This window comes from Pteropus vampyrus, unplaced genomic scaffold, assembly GCF_000151845.1.
Source record: "Pteropus vampyrus isolate Shadow unplaced genomic scaffold, Pvam_2.0 Scaffold93, whole genome shotgun sequence".
In the NCBI taxonomy this organism is placed as follows: domain Eukaryota; kingdom Metazoa; phylum Chordata; class Mammalia; order Chiroptera; family Pteropodidae; genus Pteropus; species Pteropus vampyrus.
The window spans coordinates 1,889,749-1,906,330 of NW_011888874.1; the positions used below are offsets into that span (position 1 = coordinate 1,889,749).

At 35.2% G+C, this 16,582-nt stretch overlaps 1 protein-coding gene across 2 annotated transcripts in view; it reads right to left on the bottom strand.

Annotated features, from left to right (window-relative positions):
• Window positions 1–217: 217 nt before the first annotated feature.
• Window positions 218–16,582, bottom strand: part of AGFG1 (ArfGAP with FG repeats 1) — a 66,591-nt gene continuing 50,226 nt past the window's right edge. The window contains exons 9-13 of one of the 2 annotated variants that reach the window (XM_011364059.1): window positions 12,545–12,624; window positions 11,670–11,762; window positions 3,631–3,789; window positions 2,560–2,645; window positions 218–1,989 (exon numbers count right to left, since the gene is read on the bottom strand). In XM_011364059.1, the coding sequence (XP_011362361.1) occupies window positions 1,930–1,989; window positions 2,560–2,645; window positions 3,631–3,789; window positions 11,670–11,762; window positions 12,545–12,624 (478 nt within the window). In that variant the 3' untranslated portion in view covers window positions 218–1,929. Of the gene's footprint in view, window positions 1,990–2,559; window positions 2,652–3,630; window positions 3,790–11,669; window positions 11,763–12,544; window positions 12,625–16,582 lie in introns of both variants that reach the window. The other variant, XM_011364058.1, reaches the window with a different exon arrangement.

Below are 16,582 nucleotides of genomic sequence, written 5' to 3' on the forward strand. Positions count from 1 at the left end.
TTCGGAGCACTCATTTAATTCTAAAAGAAGAGGATACTGCTCAGAAAAGGGGCAGAGATTTCCCAGTCTTCTTGCTTATCAAACCGGTTCAGATAAACCACACATTCAGCTAGATAGGCAATGAACAGCAGTGCTTTAACAAGTCTAAAACACGGATTCTGACACAGCATGATAACTCTCGTGTGGTCACCACTGATAAAGGTATTCAACATGAATAAAAGGTTTGAGGAAACTGATGTTCACCTCTTTTAATAGTAAAGCTTTAAAATTTTTTTTCTAATCATCGTAAGATAAAACTTTACAAACATGTATTACATATACTTGTATATATAATTTCACCTTTTCTTGATGACACAGAGTCTTAGTAACAGAGAATTATCAGAAGGTGATGTAATATAGTAGTGTCCTCTAGGCTGGGCTGACCCTACACTAAATGGTCTTCAACAGTATACGTACGCTCTTCATAGATTTTCCTATCTCCTTCCTTTCAAGCCACCACTCCTGAATTGCTAATGTGCTATGGGGGTGGGAAATCAAATGATCATTAAAAATAATCATTATAGACTTTGTGACATATGTAAGCTCAAAGGCATTAAAAAAAAAAAGCGATTCCAAGTTTCTCAGTTGTGTTTTGTTTGGATGAGACTGACAGATTATCTCTGGATGAATGAAGGATTATTATACATAAATATTTAAACAAGTTCATTTGAATATTAACAAAAAGATATAACTAAACATTAGTATCATTGTCTTTTAAACAAAGTATTCTATAACTTTAAGGTAACACTGGGTTCCAGTTTCTTTGCCCCCATAAATGAACATCGACAAATGTCCTATTATCAGTTTGTCCAGACAAAGAAAAAAAAAAAACTGAGGTGCAATCATGTCACAGTTAATGCATGTCTGCTTCCAATACATTCAAAGTATTTTTTAAATCAATATTTAAAATAGGCCTTTTGTAGTCCGAGAATTCAAGATACTTTTAAAAATTTGTAAATACACATACATGCAAATTCTTCATATATACAAATTTCACAAAATTAAGAAGTTGCAAAGAAATTAGAAGGATTATGGTGAATCTGACAAGCTACATTTAAATGCTTTACCACTGACATATTCCTGAATATAGCAGTCATAGTAGTTTTAATACATTTCTACATGGCCTTTTTATAAAATGTTCTCTTTTAGACATAAAAGTTAGTCACTAGAAGTCTTCTGAAATTCTAATTTAAGAATTCAAGATGTTCTCGATTCACTATTCATATTTAAGGCCACTTTGGTAAAGGCATTGCAGCAAGAACACAAAAACAATCGCATATTTTCTAATATTTATTTTTTTCACCTGCAAACTGTAGCAAAACATGATCAGCTTTATTATGCAGACAGGTATCCTTCTACATTTTTAAAGAATTTAGGCATGTATAAATAGAAGAGCTCTTTAGAAAGGAAAAATTCAAGAACGAATAAAACCTTCCAATTTTGACTTTGTAACTTTGCAGTAGCTATGGTTAGGTCAGTCATTCCAAGATATATGACAGCACCTTAAAAGTGGCTGATCTATTTCCCAGTAACATTTTTCACATAACAATGTGTTAAAAGTTACAAATACTGATATGCACAAATAGCTAGTTTCTAAGAAAAATATGTACAGTACTGCAGCATAATGAATGTGGTATCTGCAATAACTTAATATTAGCCAATTTTTAATATACATGATACCGCTACCTTTTTCTGCCAATTCACAGGTTAAAGGTTGTTACTGGAGCCCTCTGTTTCGCACACATTACCTGGTGTTTAATACACAATGCAGGCTTTTTAAAGACTTCTCCTGTGTTTAAAGCTAAGATCAGTGAAACAAGACAACAGTGCAAGAGGCGGAGATGTAATGTGACCACGAAGAGTTCGTTCCCGTAAAATGTCTATGTAAGGCTATAAGAAAGGGTTGGTTGAGGAGCTTCCTGCTGGAAACTGTCCTGTGGGTGCGCCACTCTACAGGGAAGCACAGAACAAAACAACAGATGATTAAGAGTGGTGTGTGCTGAAAAGATGAGGCTATTCAGTAAACAATATTTAGACTAGGATTAATTCTTGGCAATCAAATTTCTTCATTATCATCCTTAGCAACACACTATAATAAAATTATTAGGTGTTAGGCACTGCGTTGTGCCTTTTATATCCATTATTTCATAAAATTCTCAAAATAGATTCTAAGAAGGACTTGGCCCTTAGAAGGACAAAAGCATTTGTTATTCAAAACAAATCTGATTCCAAGATCCCTTTTCACAATGTTGGCTAAATCTACAGCCTCTCGTAAAGCTATTTTGCCAAAAAAGTAGACAGGTTTCATGTTATAAAATAGCTTATTTACTGTCAGTGCTTTGATTTGCAACTGACTAATGTGGTTTCTTTTTTAAAAACAAAACCAAAAAAATGTGCATAATGGCTGCCTCAATTTGTACAATCATATAACATTAGTGGAAAACCAAACAGCATCTAGGAGAAGCACATCTTGCTCTTCCTAATTTGAAAATCAAGAGTTTAAAATTGCATCTCACTTACCATAAAAGGATTACTAGATACCCCAGCAGCTGCGACTTGACCAAAAGGGGTTACCACTGGCTTTGTTTGTCCAAATGCTGCAAAACCTGCACCTTGTTAAAACAGAACCACCAATTATAACCCACACCTCTGAGAAACAAGGTGATGTTTATAAAGTCTCATAATGCGTTTCAGAGAAACTCCTGTCAGAGCAACAATAATAAAATAATAACGTTAAACTGTTAGGCCTCATGCTCTTCCAAACACCAGAGACAAACTTCCTGTGGCAGGTCTTAAAAGAGCTTTTATACAGCTCTCCAGAAATGGTTAATTCCATTTTGTCTCAGCTACAAAAACTGCCAACGTTCAAAAAATGGAATCAGTAGATGAACCGCTGACTATCTGAGAGCGGCTGAGAGGACCATGAAATGCTTTTTCTACGTGAACATCACAGTACTCTTTAGGAAACATTTCATCATTATGGCTCTGCCATGGACCCTATTTCCAAACCTTTATCTAACCACTGACTTGAATTACAATTGTAATTGAATTACAAGAGTAATCTTCAAATCTATGGACTTCAAACTTTGATCATGAATGAAATGGTTAAACAAACAAAAAAATGGGTCTCTAGTGAATCTTGCTGAAAACAAGTAACAAATTCTAACCATAATAAGTTACCTATTTAGAAAATGAGTCTACATCATAAAACAAAGCAAAAAAACACCTTGTACAAAATGGCAGTTTTCTGATGCAAAACAAACAAAAACACACTCTAGGTCTATCAAGTTCCCTTTTAAAAAAGTAAGAGGTGTATTAGAACATAGAGAAATTCTTAAGACACTGGCGATTCTGAGAAAAGGGGTACTCTTTAGAGTCTCTGATTTCTCCCACATCTACAATCTGGTTGCAAAAACGTACAAATTTACTCAACTTTCTGAGGCCCTGATCACCAAAGGCTTCTCTAATCGCATAGTAAACATTCAACAGACAAGCATTCTTTACCTAAGTCCTTCTGTTCAAACGTGTAACATCGCGACATACAAAAGATACCTGCAGTGGATGCACAGCTGGCCAAACGCTAGATCTTACCATTGGGCTGCTGAGGAAAAGCTGGCTGCTGAGGGAAGGCCGCTTGGGCCGGGAAGGCAGGCTGCTGGAAGCTGCCGCTGAAGCTGGTGGGAAGGCTGTAGGGTGCGGGAGTGCCGAACCCTGCGGGCATGCTCATGGACGCTGTGCCGAACGTGGCCGCTGAGGGAGAAAAGGAGGGCTGATCACTGACACACAAGAGCACGTTTGTTTCTCATACTCAGCATTACAGAAGAGACATCCTCTACCTTGAAAAATGTTCAGATGTACATTAAGGGCATTTTAAATTCCAAAACTCAACAGTTAATAAGTTTTAGCGCTATACAGTGTAACAACCTATACAATTTATTCCTAAAACTCAATGACCAGAATAAAACAAAGCTATCACTGAAATCATACAAGAAAATTTCTCAAAGTAATTATATAAAGTTCAAGCCTAAACAGCAGTCTACTTTTTAAAGCCCATCATCATGCAATTCACCTGTATACTAGTGTACATTTTTTACTTTTGTTTTACTATATAGAGTAGAACCACCAAAAATTTAATTTTATCTACTGAACTGTCTGCTATAACGTAACGTGCATTCTGGAAAAAAACATTTTTTTAACTTTTACAAAACAGCTCACTAAAAGTAACAAGACTTATAGGAGAAATAAGGTTACAGGCAGGCCACGCAAAACCTATGCAGCTTTGTAACCAGAGCCAAAATTGGGCACGGGGGAGGGGGAGAATCCATTAATAAAAAGATAACATAATTAAAAGGGCATTTTAAGCTCCTAGTAAATCAATTCCAAAGGAAATATATGGACTCCCACATCCCTTTTTGGGAAGGCAAATCAATACTGCTTTAGAAGGTTAGGACTGCTGAGTTAACAGAAACTGGGGCAAAAGGCACAAAGACTGAAAAGGAATTGCAATAAGCACTCTTAGAAGAGACAAAGAAGGCAGAGTGAGCGAGCGCCGTGCTGCGCTCACTGCTGCGCCCCGCCACGGCCCGCCACGTGCGGCACCATTCCTCTGTGGACGGGAGACGCCTGGGCTGGGGACATCGCGTGGGAACTACCGCTAGGTGCGGTGTGCTGCCACCACTCCCCCGTTTACGAATTACTTATGGATTGATCTGCATTACAGACATGTGTAGCAGCAGAACAGGATACTACTTACTGCTGGAAAAGACTAAAAACAACATTCCAACTTTGTGTTCTAAGAAAGGGCCCCGTGAAATAAGAGCCAATAATGCTGCTTTTAATACAGAATATTATAATTACATAGCGAAATACTTTTAGCATGATGTTATCAAGAAAAAATTTCACTGAATTTCCTGACTCAAAACATTTACCAGCATAACTCCTGATTTAAAAGCAAAGGGAAAAAATTTTTTTAAATGTTACATAGAATTACCTTTTATTAAAAAAACAACTAAAAAAATGTTATAAATGTTGCCCAAAGTAATCCGCATAATCCTAATGTTTGTAACAATGAACCGCAATGAACCTAATTAGAATGTCAAATTTCTAATCACTTTTTTTTTATTACTGAGGAGAAAAAAAGGGAAACAAGCCACTGGGAAGCAAGTGAATTAAAAAATAATAAGCACACTGCAAGGGAAACAGGAGGGTTTCATAACAGACAACAATGCACTCACGTGACTGACAAATCACTTTAAGAAAGCACTAAAAAGCACAACTTGGATACAGTTAAGCAAAACCAAACTCCATGGAATAATGTGGTAAATGGTTTGCTATATCAAAAAGGCATCACTCAAAGTACTATGAATTCAAACTCAAGAAAAATAATCAGAAAAGCTATTGACATTCTAATATGACCATGGAGGTAAGCGATAATGCTTGTCAGCATTAAAACATAAACCACTACAGATTTTCATGTAACTTTAAATATATGTAATCCTGATGCCACACATTCATGCCCACTCCATTTTAAAACATGGAAAAAAATTCCACATGCAGGGATCCAGAACACTAGCAGAAGCTTCCACAAGCAGGTAGACAAACCGCCACATAAATCTAGACAGTAGTTTGTGGCCACCTACCAAAATGAGCGTGAGGAAACACTTGAGAATGCATTGCTCCAGAAAGGCCTTATGGGAAGCCGTAAAGAGACCAATGTCAATTAACTTATGGTAAGTATTGTCAAATAAAAGTAAATCTGTTCATTAAAAAGTTCTAAAATTAAAATGTACTGTTACAAAGTGGGTAGCATAACACATTATAAAAACATATCCACAGTCTTTTTATTTCAACTATATTCATGAAACCGTAATATTTACAGTATGAAATAAAGGAGAAATTAGAATAATAAATACCAAATGAAGAAACATTTATGAAGTCCATTTTTAAAAATAAACACTTTTTTTCATGTAAAGATACAACTTATATCCATAAAAAGACTTTGTATGCCTGATGAGTTACACCCAAAACGCAATTCATAGGATCATCTAAAATGATTTAGCATCTATCGTTAGCATCTAAAAAGTCAAATATTGGAGAAAGCACCTGAATAAGGCATGTTTTATTTACAACTCTGTACGTTAACCGGAAATGCATGAAGATAACACAAGTGAACTAATTAAGTACTACAAGGGGAAAGTTATTCAAGGTCGTTCATTAGAAAGGTGAGCGGCACCTCTAGTTTAAAATATAATGGCTGAGGAGAGGAAAAAAAAAATGCATCTTGAGCAGCTCCTACCCACCTGGCATGACCTGGGTCAGAGAGGTTACATCTAAGTAAATGTAATGAATAAAAAAACAAATTTAGGTTGTTATATAACAGAAACTTTTGTGTTTAACTATCTGGAGTGGAACTATTTCTAAAATATATGTCCATGCATTTTAAATTAGCGTACTTAAACCCATTAAATTTAGGGAGACAGACTAAAATATTGGTGTGGTTTTAAGTTTTGGTTCTGTCATTTTCTAACTATACAGGAAGTTACTTAACTTCCACAAGCCTCAGTGTCCTCATTTGTAAATGGGGCATGGAGGGACAGAAATAATAGTACCTATTTACAGAGATGCTATAAAGATTAAATGTATTAATGAATTTTTAAAGTGCTGTATAGCAAAGATTCAATGAATGTATTTTTCTCACTAGCTTGAAAAGATGGTTTTCTATACTATGTTCTGAATTCAACAAAAGGTTAATTGAGGGAGAAGGGTTCTGTGATAAACAAGTTTGGTCACTTTATCTCTTTTCTTAGAGTATATTAAAGGCTCTGAAAAGTCCTGCATTAGTAATGCTGGTTAAGTTTTGTTTATCCCAGCATTTTCTGTATGTATTTGGGCATACAACTCTTTCCTACAGAGTACTGGTAACAACTCAGGAGACATGTTCTACTAAATATACTTAGGCAAAAACTGACTGTTAGTCATCAATGACTGTTAACCAATATTAATTACTGTACCTTAGTCTGCAACAATAATGCCTTCTAAGCTCTAGTCTCAGGCTGCTCTAAAATATTTTAGGCTCTTTTTAAACAGTTTGATATAAATCACGTATCACATGATTTGTCCACTTAAAAGGGTAGACTTTAATGTATTTTAATATATTCACAGAATTCTACAACCATCATCACAATCTAATTTTTGAACATTTTCATTCCCCCTAAAAGAAATTCCATGCCTAGCAGCTGTCACTCCACATTCTGTCCCACCCACTTGCGGGCTCCATAGGTTTTCTCATTCTGGATAGAGCATGTAAACGGAGTCATACACTAAATAGAATTTGGGGACTGGATTCTTTCAGTCAGCCTAGTGTTTTCAAGGTTCGTCCATGTTGTAGCAGGAATCAGTACTTCATTTCCTTTTATTATCAAACAAATTCCATTCTATGGCTATACCACATTTAGTTTATCCATTCATCAGCTAATGGATATTTGGGTTATTTGCACTTCGGGGCTATTATAAATAATGTGCTATGAACATTTATGTACAAGTTTTTGTGTGGATATTATGTTTTCATTTCTCGTGGGTATGTTCCTATGAGTAGAACTGTTAGGTCATATGGTAACTCTGCTTAACTTTCTGAGAAACTGCAAAACTATTTTCAAAAAAAGTTAGATACCATTTTACATTCCCACCAGTAACATATCAGGTCTCTAATTTCCTCAACTCATTATTGTCTTTTTGCTTATAGCCACCTCAGTGGGTATAAAGTAGCCACTAGTGAGGTTTTGATTTACATTCCCCTAATGACTCAAGATGTTCAAAGTCTTCTCATGTGCTTATTGGCCGTCGGCCCTCTGTACATATTCTTTGGTGTAATGTCTACTCAAATCCTTTGCCCATCTTTTAACTGAACTGTCTTTTTATGATTAAGTTGTAAGAGTTCTTCATGTAGCCCAGAAAAGCCCCTTACCAGATACATGATTTGCAAATATTTTCTCTAGACTGCTCTAAGGTTAATTTTTCTGTTGTGCTAGTTTTTTAAACTTTACTGCTTCTACTGAATGTTAAAAGTGCAGATGATCCAAATATTAGGAGTAACTGAGCGTAAGACTGGAGGGCGCGCGCATCACTGCTATGACACGCCCTATGCGGTCCACGCCACTTTCTACTGAAGGTTTCTTCCTTGCCTTTTCCTCATCCCTTTGTGCCTGTCCCATTTTTGTATTAATCTTCATTTCTAGACTATACTAGACAGATGAGATGGGCCTACTGAGTATTTAGACATAAAAAAGGAATAGCACATAATGCTGATTTGTATGTGTTTCATCAAAGCAAAACTAAATTATAAATATGCTGTACTGGAAGGAAATACTGCCGGTTTATAGAAGAGTTCTGGGCACTAACATTAGATTAGTCATTAAGTAATTTTGAACTGCTAAGGCAAAGCCAAAAAATTGATTTTCACTTACATAATAAAACAAAGAGGCTAGGCAGACATTCCTACGATTCCTTCAGTTCTACATTTTATATGTCTATCTCTCTGGAGGAAAAAAAAATCTTTAAAATCATTCACTAAAATAAATGACTGTTAGGAAATAAAGGCTATTCATTCAGTGGCAAAGGAGATATTTAAGATTTATAAGAGAAATGCCTAATAATTGAAAACTATATTAAGGTTATTAGATTTAAGGAATCAAGGGCTATGGGAAAAAAATGCAAAATAGAATAGACTCCTAAAATAAAAAAGATCTTAGGCCATACTGGCTAATCTCCTAATGAAAGTTTCTACGTATCATAAAGTTACAGCCCTAAAGCTTTGTAATGCAGGAAAACAAAGAGATTAAAATAATTGTTTCAAGGATGAAACATATTAGTAAAACTCTTAAATTTCACACAGAGCTAACTACGCAATACTCTCTTTCAAAAGCAACCTCAAATGAAATTTGACAATAGTAATACATTTGAGAGTGACAAAAACTATCTCCTAAAGAACCATTATTAATGTTGATGTCATGAAACACTGGAAATTCCTAAACATAGTGCATTTGTCAAATTATTATTTATATTTCACCTTCAATACAAACATATGTATTTAAACATTTAGTTTGATTTAGTCAATTCAACAGCCTAATAAAGGTGATCGATGTGATAAATTCAAAATTGTTTATAATGGAAAACATTGTTTATAAAAAAAAATAATTCAAAATTGTTTACCCTGAAATAAAATTTGTGGACGCAGATTTACCTTTCAATAAATTTTTCTTCGGTTAATATTAAAATTACTTTATATCATCCAAACATACACTGTATGTTTTATATTATTTTATATTTTATATCAAATCTTAACTTTAAAGGACTTTCATACTCTAAATAAGCAAAAAAAAGCCCATAATCCTGATGACAGAACCAACTCAGAGTTACAGTCATGAAAGGAAAAGCAAGAGAGAAGGTTTGCCAAGTACATGCAATAATACAAAGACCCTGCAACACGATTTGTGCCATCCGATTCTTATGACTCTGCTAGGAGGAGAACATTGTTCACATTCTACAGAAAGGACAATAAGGCTCAGAGAAGTCGGATCGACAAAACCCCAGTCAAGGTGTAATTTGAGTTTCCATTCTTATTAAATGGGGTCACGATAGCCACAAACATCTCAATAGTATCTTGCAAATAACTTAAAACATTCAACAAATCTTAGTACATCTCTACCACCTTTACTCCATGAAAAAGAAAAAATACGTCTACAGCCATGCCACCCTGATGGCCATGCTATCAGACGGGATCAGACTTGATCCCGTCTGATATCGGAAGCTAAGCAGGGTCAGGCCTGATTAGTACTTGGATGAGAGACCACCTAGGAAGACCAGGTGCTGTAGATGTAAAAAAATAAGGGATTGTAAGGTGACAAGGTCCTTGCAATCTGTGAGGTCAACCTAGGGTTGCCTCGCGTAAAAATAAAATAAATAAATAATAAAATAATAAATACATACATACATACACACACAAAAAAACTTTCTTAGGATAACCTAGCAAGTAAACAGTAAAACAAGACTTGAAACACAAGTCTGGATATACCCAAAACACATTCACTGAACTACTCTGAGCCTCAGTTCCCTCAGCTGTCGGAGTGATTAAAACATTTACTTGATGAGAGTTAAGATTAAATGAGACAATGTAAAAAACCAATGTGTCATGAGACATTTTACAAATATTACATTTATCACAACTGATGAATGATATATTTTTGTCTAGAATACAACAGAAATTTAAAGCAGTCAATTAATTAGGTATACTTGAACTAAAACAAACCATTTCTTAAAAAGTAAATTATGTGTGAAATTCAAATGTTTATTAAACATCTATTACAGTGGTTCCCAACCAATAGTGGCACCAGGGACCGGTGCTCCTATGAGAATCTAAGTGCTGATGACCTGAGGTGGAGCTGAGGCGGAGCTGAGGCAGTGATGCCAGCACTGGGGAGCGGCTGCAAATACAGATGAAGCTTCACTCACTCACCGCTCACCTCCTGCTACGCAGCCCAGTTCCTGACAGGCCACGAGCTGGGGACCCCTGATCTATTATACAAAGTACCAACAAATTATAACTGAAGACATTTATGTAAAAAGGAAAGTTATAATTCAAACTCCTAATACCACAATTCTTAATCTAGTCAATAACAAAGAGATTTGCTAGTAATTACTAACTCTTAATGATGCAAATTTACTGGTAATGTCACAAGCACCTTACTTTCAGTATTTCACACCAATATATGCTGGAACCAGAGTTAGGCTTTACTTCTAAAATTACTGAAACATACACAAAAACAAAGCTGACCAACTCTCTAGATTTAACGGGGACTGAGTCATAGCCATGCACTTGCTGACATTCCGAGGTATTGGCAAATAGCTCTGGTGTTCAGGATAGTAAGACAAAAATCAAAAAGGTACAATACAAGGATGATATGGCTGGCTTACAGTATGAACCATAAAGACAAAAAAAAAAAAAAAAGAGGGAAAGATAAAGAGAATAAAGGAAAAAAAGTTATCAAGAGAAGAGTCAAATATTATACCCCAAATTAAATCAAGTTCCCACGATTTTTAAAATGTTAACATCCTAAGAGATGTGCAGTAGAAATACTCCTGTATATGAAGACCTCATTTAACAAAGTCCATTCAAACCTTACAATCTCATTTCAAGAAACAAAACCAGATGAAAATACATCTCATGATTTTTTTCTATTAAGACTGAGTGAGTTGTAACCAGTAATTCTGAAACCAGACCACCAAATAAGTCAAAATTACCGTATTCAAGTCGCATCTCTGTCATAAATTGGCCATGTGGCTCAAGGAAGTCTCATCTCCATGCTTGGGCTTCCCTGCCTGAAAAACGAAAGCTCTGACGGGGGAAGGGGAGAGGTAGACACTAGATAACTTCTAAGGTCCTTCTCAAATGTTAAATTCCAGGATTTTGTAAACTTTCAGCTAGTATTTGTCTTTATGGACAAACTCTCCCACACACTTCTCATTCATTTCGGTAAAAAAGAAACCTTATTTTCTAATGTTTTCACTTTTTTTTTTTTTTTTTTGCAATAAATACCTTTTCCAAAGCTTGCTGTTCTGTAATCTTAATTTCTTACCTGTTGCTCCTCTGGCATTGGTCTGAAATGGATTTGTAGAAGATGCCACAGAAGGACCAGCAGCAGCGACAAATGGATTTGTGGAAGGCGTAGCTTTAAAAAATTATAAAATATACTATCAATTATTTAAAGAATTTGTTCATATCTATGTATCTATATGAAAATATAAAACTAGAGCTTTCTGATAATAAACTGTTGCTTGTCTTCTGGTAACCCTAGAAAAGGACATACATTTGGGTTCTTTATAAAAATCAACACATACAAGAGTACCCCTTTATCCACGGTTCTGCTTTCTGCAATTTCAGTTACTAATAGTCAACAGCAGTCCGAAAATACTAAATGGAAAATTCTAGAAATAAACAATCCATAAGTTCTAAATTGCACAAAATCCTGAGTGATGTGAAGGAATCTCGTTCCATCCTGCTCGGGCAGTGAATCATGCTGTATACACGATCACCTGTTAGTCACTCAGCAGGCATGTGACTCGGTTAGCGCCGACTGCTGCAGTACTGGAATGCTTGTGTTCAAAAAAAACTAAGTGCAGCAGTGATGATGCTGGCAATTCAGGTGTGCCGAAGAGAAGCCTGAAAGTGCTTCCGTTAAGCAAAAAGGAAAAAGTTCTCAATTTCATATGGGAAAAAAAAACCAGTATGCTGAGGTTGCTAAGATCTCTGGTAAGAACCAATCTTCTATCCACGAAATTGCCAAATTTTATAAATTAAACTTTCTCATAGGTATGTACACAGAGAAAAAGAACATAGTACATACAGCGTGTGGTGCTTCCCACCGTTTCAGGCATCCACTGGGGCTCTTGGAACATACCCCCCTCACCCCCCTGGATAAGGGGGGGACTACTGCACACCAGAAACACATACCTCCAAATGGAGCAGGCACACTTGAAGGAGCAGGCTGTGTCTGTGCGGAAGCACCCACTGGCACTGTTCCAAAAACATTGCTGAAAACAAATATTGAAAAATTTCATATTTAAAGAAAAGCAAAGGTAATCTACCTATATAGGGTGGCCATAAAAATGTGGAAACAGGTAATTATGAACATGTCATGTATCACAGACGTTCTCAAACTTTAAGTCTCAGATTTCATTTACAGTCTGAAAAATTACTGAGAAACCCAAAGAGGCTTTGTTTCAGTATGCTATATTAATATATATGTATATATATAGTATTAAAATTAAAATGAAAAAATTTTTTCATTTTATTCACTTAAAAATAACAATAAAGCCACTCACGCTAACATATGTAGCATTTTTATAATAACTATATTTTCCAAAATGAAAGGAATTTAATTAGAAGAGTAACGCCGTTGGATATTTTTGCAAATCTTTTAATGGCTAGTCTAACAGAGGATCAGTCTGTTGTAATATGCTATGTAGGGTGAAGTTTATGAGAAAAAAACTGGCCTCACATTGATACTTAATTGAACAAAATAGAAGTATTATAATAATAGCTTTTTCAGATAATTGTTGTTAATCTCTTTGATATCATAGTGAAACCAACAGTAATAGTTTCCTAAAAGTTAGTTGCAATATGGAATTTGAAACTATCATCAGTGAACATTTTTATACTTGACTAAAGTTAACATCCACTAGTCTATCTCATACTTTAAATATCTTTTACTGGTATTACATCATCTGGAAAATACTTGATGTCAATCTTCCAAATGTCAACACATTTCTTTAAGCAAAAAAAAAAAAAATCACCTTCATTAATATCACCACCCACCTCATCAGAAAAGTAATGGGAAGTTATCAAGCTCATGTTAATAAATTTTCCAAAATTTGCTTAAATGTGTGAATATTATCAGTTGTTTTCCTTAAAGTGACAGACTTAAATACTTCATTTTTTAGAAAGTATCTGCCAAATACTCAAATCTGAATCATCATGGTCTCGAAAAACAGTGGCTGTTTCATTCCACGATTCAACTACCATACCTCACTCAGTATGCAGCAAAATTCCCTGATACGTACACCTCAGTCCAACACAGAGAAAATAGACATATTTAAGGATCAAGATTTAATAAAATGTTTTTTACTGCTTCATCGAGAACATTCATATAAAAAAGAACTGAATCAAGACTATTCATAAGTAAAAGTAAATGTATAGTGGTAAGAAAATAATGACTATCTGATGACTACTTGTACAGCTTGGTGCCAACTGCCTTAATTCACGCTAAGGCTCCAGAGAGCTTTACCTGCCATTGTTTTTACACCATTAATACAAATGTCAATTAGTGAAAACACAAATAATTGCTCAGAATTACTAACTCTATATTCATAAATATTTACTGAATAGTTTTAACCTCGCAGACCCCTTCGAAGGGCCTCAGGTACTCCAAACACCGCATGGACCACTGTACTGTAGTATCATTAAGCCCTTTGTTCTATGTATTTGTGTTTCCAGACTTTAGGACCTGTTATGGTCCACTACCGCGTATGTGTAATGTAGATAAAACTAACAAAGCAAAAAATGTAGAAATACTCTTAATTTTATTCTCTGGATTTAATTTTTCCAGCTGGCATATGGGAAGTTTATTACCAAGAGCCCAAGCGGTTGGTACTACAATCCTAGAATTTCTCTCTAGAAATGGTGCTAAAGGGATATAGGATAACTAGGATAACAAAAGAAAGAAGAGACAATCCTCAGAAATGAAAAGCAATAAGACGGTTAAAACACTGTATAGATGAGTCACCTGTACTTCAGGGTCTGTTTCCTTTACTCTAAAAGGAAGATGTCGAAACTCTAAGGTCTTTAAAGAGCTGATGTTGTTCAAATGTATTCAACTTCCCCCTGCCAAGAATTCCTTCATGCCAGACATATTTGAACACAGTAATAGATACGTCTATTTATAAATTCCAGTACACACTGAAGAAATATGGAATTAGTGTTGGGCTATGGTGCAAATATTTCTAAAAATGTGTATTTACAACTAAGGCTGCAACATATTCCTTTCAGTATTCAGTCTTCATGACTGAAAACTGTACCTTAAAAGTATATAATCTAATAAATGATTCTCTGCTGAGCACAATTAAATCTGTATATAACTGTCCATTTTGAGATGTGTACATACTCTTAATTTCATTTTGGTGTTCAAGGAAAAAAGTAACGAAGTCTTTGATTAAATGAAAATATAAAATTATGGCAATTATTCAAGAATTATATTTTAATTAGCAAATTAAAGTCAGTTTCCTCAAATTTATAAAAATATTCAATAATTTTGAAATTATGTCCCCCACAGTCATTATTTAACATTACTATTCAGAGTTGCAAAAAAAGATCAGAAGATAAAGCACGAAGCAGGAACACCAAGACAAGGTACCTGCTAGCATTACTTGTGGAAGTGTACGCATTACTGGAGGTGGCTGCAGAGCTGAAAACGCTGTCTAGTTCTGCCAGGGCTGCATACTTGTCTGAAGATGCACTTGGCTGACTGGGAACTGAAACCACAGAACCAACAGGAGCTTTACCTGTGGTCCCGAAGCCACTCCCCTGATCACCACCTGTGAACAAACAAAAATAAATTACACTCCAAATTTAAAGTTATACTTTCAACTTATCAACCCACATTTGCCATGTAACACATGTGAATTTAAAACTGACGTGGAGCTAAATAAATGGACAGGATTCTAGAGGCTTACCTAATAAGGAATCTAAAAAATATCAGACAAGATTAATTGTGCTACACACCACTGTGGTAAAGATGGAATCTTGCAATTATAACAACAACTAAGACTCTACACCGATAAAATGTCTAGACTGTGCGTAAAAAAGGAATTCTCAAAAAGTGCTATGTAACATCTCTAGGACAGGTGCATTTCATTCATGTGAACATAAAATGCTGGACCCTGATATAAACAATTTATTAATACCATTTTCTCAGGGTTGTCCATGAGAAAATCAGAGACAGTAATAAGAGGAAATATTTACTGAGCACTTAGTATGGGCCAGGCACTGTTCAAAATGCCTATAACTGCAGGGTTCCATGCTATTTACTACCCTCATTTTGGAGATGAGAAAGCAAGCCCAGAGATCAGGACACAGAATCCAACTTGAAAGCAGACCCTTGCTGTTCCCCACCGCACTATGCATTCTCAGAGGCAAAATACTGGCCCAAAGACCAAACTAGGCATAAAAATACACTGTTAAAAAGGTTTTTAAAAATAAATATCAAGATATTAATAGAAAAGAGTTCAAAATGACTATACCACAGAAACCACCCAATAACCTTTCAGTTTTATTAATAAGATTTCTTACTTCAGTATGGCCTTAGAACAGTAAAGCATGCTTTCTAAGATAAAATTAAGTTTCTGTCGATTATTTTCTTTTAAAACTAGAAGGTATCCAAATTAGTTTCTATGCTTTCAGTTTTATAGCTGGTATTTCAGATCAAAAAAGTTATGAACAATTAAACAAAATTTCTATACAACTAAGAAACGCACAGCATCCTAAGATTTTAACACAACCAAATTTAAAGGTCTGTTTAATATACAAATTTGTATTTGTTTTGTTTAAAGCTTGATTACCTTGTCCGGCACTGAAGATATTGTCTAAATTAGCAAGTGCCGCATATTTGTCTGCAGTCTGTAGACCAGCTTTATTCGTTGAAACTTTACTAACAGTAGATGCTGTTTGATGAGTCTGGGAAGTATTGAAGGTTCCAAAATCAGCACTGGAGGATTTGGGGAAGTTATCAAAATGAGCAAAATTAGCATTTACTGATCCAGCACTTCCACCTGTAACAGAATAAACAAAACACTTGAAATTTCTAGACTTTCCCCAATATCCTCTGACAGATTATGTGATCATTTCTTCCTAAATTAAGTGTTCCATAAGCAATCCTACATTCTTATAGATAATAACTAGCAAACAGCATTCAACTTTAACCATCTACATGTGACT